The sequence below is a fragment of the Phocoena sinus genome, chromosome 4, assembly GCF_008692025.1.
Source record: "Phocoena sinus isolate mPhoSin1 chromosome 4, mPhoSin1.pri, whole genome shotgun sequence".
In the NCBI taxonomy this organism is placed as follows: Eukaryota; Metazoa; Chordata; class Mammalia; order Artiodactyla; family Phocoenidae; genus Phocoena; species Phocoena sinus.
In genome coordinates, this window is record NC_045766.1 from 62,637,398 (window position 1) to 62,647,123 (window position 9,726).

The following is a 9,726-nucleotide window of genomic DNA, read 5'->3' on the forward strand; positions in this document are numbered from 1 at the left end:
GAATATTTATATCCATTTATTTGGGAAATTGCTTTGCCTGTAAACTCACAACTGATAAGGCACATTGTTGCAAAATCACGGGGGAGATGGGAGAGAGACCAATCCAAGGATCTGGATAAAGGGCAAAGGGCCATACTTTCAATAGTGTAGAGAGCTTCCTTGTGTCTCCCCTTCCCTCCTCCTACTTCACAACACAAAGAGCCACGGATCTCCAAGTCCAGTTGGCATCCTCCTCCCACTCTTGTTATCAAGCTTCTTTTAAAGCAACACATCCTTAAAAATGAAGTCCTTGTTGTGTTTTTTGGATTATACCATGTCCAAAAAACACTGCTTGGAAATTCATTCTCTGTCATGAATTCCCAAGAATTCATGTAGAACAACTGGTCTACATTAAAGCCTTGGCAAGATTCTTGGCCAAGCCAAATCAAAAACCCAGCAGATGGTGCCCAGGGACAACAGTTCTAATAAGAAATGATGAGTTACTCCTGTAAGGTACAGGATCCCAGAGCTGGTCATTTTAGGTGCCAAGGCCCTTCTGTCCTTGGAAGCATGAACAGGTCTGTGCCAATTCAATACTGCAGCCATAGGAAGCCATGACAGCTACAGATCATTAAAATACAACACAACAAATTAATCCAAAACCAAATTTTCCCCTTAATTCACCTGAATTAAAAGATAAAATAGAATTATTTCCTCAGTTATTCTCAAGAAATGACAAAATGAAAAAAAGCATTTAGAGGGTATACTGGGTGATATTGGAGTGTACTGAATCCATTGTCCCAGCAAGACAGAGGAGGGATTTCCACACAGAAAGGACAGACTAGAAAATGTACTCACAGTCATTTGGTTCAAGTGAGTCAAGGGTTCTGCCCATCCAGATGGGTAAGAACTTCTCCAGAGTATTCATAACATACAGAGTTTGCTCCGTTGATATTCAATAGTCTGTTTGCAATCAGCTGAATTGTCAGGACATGCAGCCAAGAGGAGATGTGATATATGTGGTAACATCAGTGCGTCTGAACACAAAGAGCATCACAGCAATCACTGTGTTTTTGAGCTGTACATGGAAATTCTATGCAGTTTGTTGGCTTGTTTCCTCTGATTTATGGAAGAGGTAGGTCATCAGCAGAACAGTGCAGAAGGATCACTCTTCAGGAGACTAACAAGATGAAGAGTGGTGTCAGTGATGTGGGTTCACATGTCATTATCTACACTAATCATGTCCACGAGGGACGTAAAAGGATAACACCTGTCACAACAGCTGATCACTGTGCAGAAGAGGCGCCCTGGACAAGGGCAATCAGCAGCCTCTCCCGAAGCAGCTCAGGGCTTGGCCTGAGTTCCTTGTTATTCAGTAAAATACAAACAGGATTTGCTAGGAGGCCATCCATTTTGCTAGATCAGGGCTGCTTTGAGAACCTGATATAATTCACCTTCTAGAGCACAGAGTGTCCTTCATGACAAGACAGTGCACACAGAAGAATAGTGTGTAAATCACCTGTTGAGAATAATTTAAAAACAATGAGGGGCTTCAGAGGACCATGCCCATTACACAAATAAATAAACAGTAGAGTCCAGGGACGAGGCAACCAAAGGATCCAGATCAGGTGTCCTTTCTACTATTTAGATGATGAGCGTTGCTCGTTTCATTCAAATGTAGGTCCTTCTGACTAAATTTTTTAATGAGGGTTCCAGGAACTAAGGCCACCAGGGCAATGGCCAACAGCTTAAAGGCAGTTTCCCAGGAGAAAAGAGCTTCCAGAGAAGTCAGGGTTGACAGGATGGAGCCCGTCTGCACACAGATGAAATTATATGGAATCAAACCTTGAAGAAGAAAAGGGAAAGAGCCTGTTACTGGGGAGCAGGAAAATGAAGAATAGTCCTTCAGAAATGTCACCAGGAATTCACAACAGTGACTCCAGTTCTGTACTGTTTTTGCCCAATTCCTGACCTCTAAACATATTACGTCTTTCCCTTCTTTTCCACTCTTGCCCCTCCTTTCCTCACTTCCCACATACATTTGTCTCATTCAGCAAAAGGACTTGAGATGGTTCACAAAATATATATACTACAGTAAGATTAGACATTTTTTTAAATAGGAGAAAACAAAATGAATGGAGAATAAAACAAAATGAGAGAAGAATAAACAAAGTACAGTTAGTACTTAAGCAAAAAGGCATTTAAAAAATGCATAAAGTTCACTCATTTGCTAGAGGTGACCCCAAATTTGGTTCTGAGCGCCCAGCAGCCAAAGTAAAGAGAAGCACCAGCATTATGAGGTTTACAGTACGCCTGTGATAAAAACAGGTTTGTTGGAAGCAGTAGTACTACTCATGTTCTGTACTGTCTGTAAGAGGTCATCAAATCCACTGGATCCCACAAGTCTGACTGGTGGCTAGAGAGGCTGGTTGTATAACCCCTGATGAAGTTGTTAAAAACACATCCTCAGGGCTTCCCTGGTGGCTCAGTGGTTGAGAGTCCGCCTGCCGATGCAGGAGATGTGGGTTTGTGCCCCGGTCCGGGAGGATCCCACGTGCCACGGAGCGGCTGGGCCCGTGAGCCATGGCCGCTGAGCCTGCGTGTCTGGGGCCTGTGCTCTGCGATGGGAGAGGCCACAACAGTGAGAGGCCCGCGTACCGCAACAACAACAAAAAAAACATCCTCGGGTAACACCCCAGGGATTCTGTTTACCTGGGTCTGGGGTAGAACCCAGGAACCTGCATTCTAACAGCCTCTCCTGACCCCCACTCCCAAGATTCTGATTGGTTTGGGACCCCCTGATGATCCACTCCTCTAGTAGATGATGCCTCAAGATCATAGACTCATGAAGGTCACACAGCTTGTCAGAAGGGTAACTAGAATCTCAGTCTCTGGAGTCTTTCCAAGTCTCGTGCCACCTGGGTGATTACAGGCTGCTAACAGAGGTGCTGAGGCATGCTGTCTAAAAGGCTGTCTGACAGAATTAGCTGTGGTAGATTCTGCTTCAATTTAAGATCTCAACTTCTCTCAGGAATTCCCTATTAATAGCAGCTGCTCAACCACAGATTTGTCATGTTTGACCCAGAGCCCTGAGTAGCCTTCCCTTACATGTTCTAAGAGAGGAGATCCTTGCCTTAGGTTTAGAGAGGGTGGTTTGCTTCCAGTGTGGAGAAAATAAGTCAGTGATTTTACAGGCTGTTAACAATTTTACCATTCAGATGGAAGTGGTTCAGAGCTCATACTTAGAGAAACACTGCTCTAGTCCTAGCCCCTCATTTGGCCAAGTGGCCCATGAGGGTAAGGAGCTTGTTGAAGGTCATACAATTGTCAAAAGGCAAGATGGAACCGCACTAGTACCAGCTCTTCCTAAGGCAGATCTTAATCAAAACAGGCCAAAGCCAAACAGGAAGCCCCTTGCTCTGACCCTTCCCCTGCCTCCACTTGCCTTCTGCCCACGTCCCCTCACTCCAACTCTGCTTTTACTGAGCCCTTACTAGATTACTCTTCTAATCCCAGGGCCTGGCACAGTGTTTGGTGCACAATAGGCATTAAATACAGTTACAGAATGAACAATCCCTATTTTTTCCAGAAGTATTTTTATGGGTTTTCATGTTCAAGCCCGAGTAGGTCTGCAGTCAGGAACAATTACTTTAGATAAGGCCTTGCGATGCTCTTCATGAGCCTGTGCTCGCAGAGGCAGGCACATACCCAGGACAACTGTGAGACTCAAATTTACACACCACGTCTTACCGATAAGAACAGAGAAGAAAAACTGCACGATGGGGATGTTCAGAATTGGGGCCGAGAGGTTCAAGAACCAGTTTGGCGTCATGGGGAAAAGTCTCAAAAACAGTAAGAAAAAAAACAAGCTGTTTCTGTTCTCCTCCACCTGTAGCCAAAGAAGACAAGGCCATTAAGAAGCAGAAAGAGTCTCCAGGTATTGAAAATCTGTTGGTGCCAGGCACTGTTCTACATACTTTACATATTCTATAAATTCCAGGGCAGAGATTCTTTTCCTCAGTTTTAAAGTGGAGGTACCTGAGGCTCAGAAAAGTCAGGAACCTGCCCAAAGACACAGAGCTGGTAGTGATGGACACATCAACAGGACCCCTGGGACATCCTGAGGCAGGACAGAGGACCACTGTGGGAGATCTCTGCCCCTACTCCCCTCAGGGCCACGTGGTAACTTTCTGGGGGCCCAGCACTTAGATGTACCCCCTCACCTTACCTTCCCCTGCAGCAGGGCCACTCTGTCAGGAAAATAGGAGACCACCAGCTGTTTGCCAAAAACACTGGAGAGCAGGTAGCAGCACGTGGCACCCACCGAAGTCAGCACACAGCACAGCAGAAGCCCCAGCCATGGCCCAAACAACGCACCGGCTAAAACATTCTGCAAAGAAAACAAATCCTCCGCCATGAGAACATCTGGCAGCTACCAGCCATCTTGTCCTGGAGCCCAAGAGTCCTAGGTTCCCTCCTCCTCCAGTGATTTTCCTGGAGAAAACCTAACTCCCACTCTAAAGAGATGAATGAAAAGCGATGAAGGGGCTTCCCTGGTGGCACAGTGGTTAAGAATCCGCCCGCCAATGCAGGGGACACGGGTTCAAGCCCTGGTCCAGAAGATCCCACGTGCCATGGAGCAACTAAGCCCATGTTCCACAACTACTGAGCCTGCGCTCTAGAGCCCGCGAGCCACAACTACTGAAGCCCGCGTGCCACAACTACTGAAGCCTGCGCGCCTAGAGCCTGTGCTCCGCAACAAGAGAAGCCACCGCAGTGAGAAGCCCGCGCACCGCAATGAAGAGTAGCCCCCGCTCGCCGCAACTAGAGAAAGCCCGCGTGCAGCAATGAAGACCCAACACAACCAAAAATAAATAAATAAAATTTTTAAAGAAAAGAAAAAAAGTGATGAAGGAGCTGGGAACTACAGCCCCAGCCTCGGTCTCCTCACCTTTGAAACTGGGAAGATTAACACCTCAGCGGGCAAGACAATTAAACGGGGAAATCTGTGTATACAGCCCCCAGCCTGCCACTTGGGCTGTGCAAGGCCCCGCCAGCCCTGGTGCCCTAGGAAGAGGCAGCAATGAAGCTCACACGTTATTTCTGCTACTTTAAATAAACACAAACCATGAATTTTCCCTCAGTAAGACCTCATAAGCTTTAGAAAATGTCTCATGTCTTTCCTTCCTGTAGGAATTACTTCTCTATAATGCTAACACTGGGGGTTCCATGTTGACCAGAGTTCTAGCTGACATTCAAAAAAGCCTTAGATTGACAAAAATGGAAAAGTGAACTAATACTTCCTAAGTGCAGTTTGGCTGGTAGACATCATCCTGCCAAACGTGGGATCCAAAAGAGAAAGTAAAAGGGGAACCTGGAAGTGAGAAGGTAGGGATCTCCTCAGCATTTACTGTGTGCTTGACTACAGGTCTGATTCAGTCCCCCCTATGACCCTGTTTAGTATACCATCCTCACCCCTTCTATAGGTGCAAGATTAAGTATCGTACCCAGAGTCACACGAGGCAGAGACAGGATTCACCTCCAGGTAGCAGCTGGCTCTTCGCCCTGAAGAGGGATCAGCTCAAGAGAGAAAGAGGTACAGGGGAAGCCCCAGGAGTCAGCCCCTGACGTCAAGCACCATACACACCCCCATCTCTCTTGGCAGAATGTGTTTGCTTTTCTTCCAGTTTCTAACAAACTGCTTAGGCAGATCCAGCCTGAGCTGAATGTTGGGGCCGGAGGGAGAAGCCGGGCAGAAGGAAGCTTTCAAGTCTTCCTGCTCAGTCACCCAATCATTCAACAAGTGCTGAGGGATGCTGTGTGCCAGGCAGCACACCATCACCGTGCCAGCCCCTTTGCACCCACTGTGTCATTTAATCCTCCCGTGTAACAATCCTAGGGGGTTACATAGGAGAATGCCGGTTCTCCAGATGAGGAAACAGCATTAGAGAAGTTAAATGACTTGCTCAGGGTTACACAGCTGGGATTCAAACCTACCCAAAGCCATAACAGATATATACATTTATACCAACCAGCTTAAAATGCTGCTGGGAGGACAGCACAGATTCTTCTGTATCATCTGAGATGGCAACTGATGAGAAGCATCCAAGAGCCCCAGCACAAGCCCAGGTCTAACACTGTGGCTCCCGAGAGCCAGGGGGCCGCCTGGAAAACCAGAATGACTCGTCCTCTCCACACAAGGAGACTTCCCAATCCTCTACAGCCTAACATCACCATGAACAACCTGCATCTGTTCGTCAAACATTTATGAAGGCATTTCCCTGTGCCAGGCAAAGAAGCACATAGGCTGAGAATAAGGAACAGGTTCTGACCTCAAGGAACTCACAGACTAGTGGAGAAAACAGATTTTAAAAGAAACACCAGGGGCTTCCCTGGTGGCGCAGTGGTTGAGAGTCTGCCTGCCGATGCAGGGGACACGGGTTCATGCCCTGGTCCGGGAAGATCCCACATGCTGCGGAGCGGCTGGGCCCGTGAGCCATGGCCACTGAGCCTGTGCATCCGGAGCCCATGCTCCGCAACGGGAGAGGCCACAACCTTGAGAGGCCCGTGTACCGCAAAAAAAAAAAAAAATCACTAACATGAGGAGGGGGAGAGGTCTCAAGGACAGTGCTCCACACCTATCCAATCCTTAGAAACAAAAGCAGCATACCTGAGAGGAAAGGCAGGCTCTGGAGCTGGGTGGATGTGGGTTCAGACCTCAGCCCAACCCCCTCCTCGCCTTGTCACCTGGGACAGTTACTTAACTTCTCACCATTCATTTCCTTATCTGTAAAATGTAGATAAAAGTGCCCATTGTTGGCTCTTAGGAGAATTAAATAAGGTCGTGCAGGTAAAGCAACTAGGACAGTGCCTGACACAGGGAAAGCCGTCAAAAAATGGTAGCCACAGGGCTTCCCTGGTGGCGCAGTGGTTGAGAATCTGCCTGCCAATGCAGGGGACACGGGTTCGAACCCTGGTCTGGGAAGATCCCACATGCCGCGGAGCAACTAGGCCCGTGAGCCACAACTACCGAGCCTGCGTGTCTGGAGCCTGTGCCCCGCAACAAGAGAAACGATGACAGTGAAAGGCCCGCGCACGGCGATGAAGAGTGGCCCCCGCTTGCTGCAACTAGAGAAAGCCCTCGCACAGAAACGAAGACCCAACACAGCCAAAAATAAAAATAAATAAATAAATAATTTAAAAAAAAAAAAAAAAAATGGTAGCCACAGTAGTCTGTCCTCTGGACCGTAGGATCTGCAGCCTAAGGGCCCCTCTACAAAGACAGAAGGTGGCTTCCCGGGAGGCAGGCACAGGGGGAGGGCAGGATACTGACCAGGAAGCTGGAGCCAGGGATGGCAAAGCCCTGTTTGTAGAGGTAGGCACTGCAGAAAAGCAGGAACACGTAGGTCTGATGCTCCTTCTGGTACTCTTGAAGGACCTCGGAGAGTTCCCGCAGCTCGGCCAGGTCCGAGGGGAACCACAGTGACCTGAGATTTGGAAAAGCAGATGGAAACAAGAGTCCAGATCAGCCTAATACCTAATAAAGTCACTTGTTGTGTCTTCTTTCCAAAGTAGGTTTATAAATGTGCCCATCCATCATCTGGTCTGCTGGGAACACACGCTTAATGGGAGGCCAGAATAATGGATGACCTGATATAACACAGCAGAGACAAGAAGAGCCTTGGTTTGGAAGCAAGGGACCTGGCATAGCATCTCAACTCTGCTACTGTCCAGTTGTGTGATCTCAGGCTAGACCCTAAGCCTCAGTTTCCTTATCGGAAAAATGAGGGGTTGAAGGTGGATAATCACTAAGTTCCCTCTAAGCTCTCAGGTTTTATGAACTATTCTTAAGAGGCAAATGGATTAATTTCTAGGCAAGTACTAAACATCCTAAACCGCCTTTCTTTCTAGGAGTACCCCCTCCCCCTAAGCTTTAGGCCAAGGACAATTCAAACTTCACAGTGCTCCAAAATTACTAGGTAAAACGACTGCTTTATCAGTCACAAAAGAGCCAATTAAAGATTCCCTGGGAAAGTATATTTGTCCATACCATAAACATAATCTTCTTGATAATACGTCAGGCTTGGAACCAACCCTTTCAAAGAGCCTGCTTTTCACCCTGCCTCTCTATATGATCCTCAGTGCACTCTGAACCCTGTACAAGGGTTACAGTATAAAGGCTACCTTGCCTCTGCCAGCTGAACAACTCTTGAATCCATCAATGATCAATTATAAGCAAACCCTCCTGTTTCTCATCAGAATATTTCTCTTAGTATGTCTAACACCCACAGCAGAGTCTTCCCAGCTAGAGTAAAAGAATACAGTCACTGAAAACAGCTGTCCTAATATTCAAACATCAGTAACATCCTTGACACACTTCCATTAACTTTATAAACAGTATGCTGGTTTATCACGACAAATCAGCCCGGTAGGTATTTGTACTGCCTCCTGCCTCAACCTGTCAGGGAGTAAAAGGAAAAGAGCAGAGACAGCCAAGAAAAGACAGCAGATAATTAGTTAGTGAATAATTTAAAGTTGTCCATCAACGTTTCTCCTGAAGACCGGATGCCTTAAAGCCCCAAGGGCAGACCTGACAGAAGTGTAGTGAAGTGAAGTAGGGAGGACGATGGAGTGAGGCTGAGAGCAGTCGTTAAGAAGGGGCAGCGGGCCGCATAGCACAGGGAGATCAGCTCGGTGCTTTGTGACCACCTGGAGGGGTGGGATAGAGAGGGTGGGAGAGAGGGAGACGCAAGAGGGAAGAGATATGGGAACATATGTATATGTATAACTGATTCACTTTGTTATAAAGCAGAAACTAACACACCATTGTAAAGCAATTATACCCCAATAAAGATGTTAAAAAAAAAAAAGAAGAAGGGGCTGCGGGTCCACATAGAGGCGAAGGTCGGATGCAAACGGGGATCAGGGCTGGGCCTGGGAAGGCGATGGGAACACCGCTGAAAAGGCGATCCAATGGCGGGAACAGAGGTGCTCCATCAGGATCCACCCAAGGTAGGGCGCCGCGTTTCCCTCCGCAAATCACCGTCCCAAAGGCACCAGACAGCACTCCCGCGCAGCCGGCAGCACGCAGGTCCCAGACAGGGCCAGGCCCCGCTCTCGTCCACCAGGTCAGCCCAAGACCGTGTAGACGCGGCGCAATCTCCAGTCCCAGAACTGAACCCCAAATCCCAGCCCCCGACGCCTCCGATCCAGAAACCCGAAAATCCGATTCCCAGACCCCATCCTCGGACCTGGCTCCCTTCCTCTGACCCGAACCCCGGGCCCCGTCACCGCCGCCACGCACCTGTCTCCAGCCTCCTTGGCTGTTCCCAATGTCGACCCACGGGGCAGTCGCGTCGACAGCAAGTACAGGGCGAAGGTGCAGCCGCCGAAGACCAGGAGGAGGCCGAGCACGGGGCGCATCTCGGCGCCAGCACCCGGACCCGCCCCGCCGCGGAGGAGCCTGGAAGCAGCACCAGGAACCTCGCTGCTAGCGGACTGCTACAGCGGAGCGCGTTAGTGGACGGACAGGGGCGGGGGTCCGCTCCAGGCCCCGCCCCCATATCCTGGCCCCACCCCCGGTCCGGATTCCGCTTGCAGTTGGCTCCAGAGTCCAGCGGAAAGCTGTCTTGCAGCCCCTCTGCGCTTGCGTCTGCCCTCCTTCCGCCTGTATATCTTTTTCCTACGTTTATATCTATCCCGTTCTCCACTTATTTGCAGGCTCTCTGCCAGGAGGTAGGTGGTCCG

The 9,726-nt window shown here is 48.7% G+C and overlaps 1 protein-coding gene across 1 annotated transcript; it reads right to left on the reverse strand.

Moving 5' to 3' along the window:
* TMEM41A (transmembrane protein 41A) lies at positions 1-9,476 on the reverse strand. The gene is made up of 5 exons (XM_032631475.1): positions 9,284-9,476; positions 7,313-7,466; positions 4,208-4,369; positions 3,730-3,868; positions 1-1,824 (listed from the first exon to the last, which is right to left on the reverse strand). The coding sequence occupies exons 1-5, from the start codon at positions 9,400-9,402 to the stop codon at positions 1,604-1,606; spliced, it is 795 nt and encodes a 264-aa protein (XP_032487366.1). The 5' UTR covers positions 9,403-9,476; the 3' UTR covers positions 1-1,603.
* Between the last annotated feature and the right edge of the window lie 250 nt (positions 9,477-9,726).

Coding starts and splice junctions, on each gene's coding strand:
- TMEM41A (XM_032631475.1), bottom strand. CDS start 9,402: ATGCGCCCCGTGCTCGGCCTCCTCCTGGTCTTCGGCGGCTGCACCTTC. Junction 7,467..9,283: donor GCCAAGGAGGCTGGAGACAG/GTGCGTGGCGGC, acceptor TCCAAATCTCAG/GTCACTGTGGTTCCCCTCGG. Junction 3,869..4,207: donor TGGCCCTGCTGCAGGGGAAG/GTAAGGTGAGGG, acceptor CTTTGGCTACAG/GTGGAGGAGAACAGAAACAG.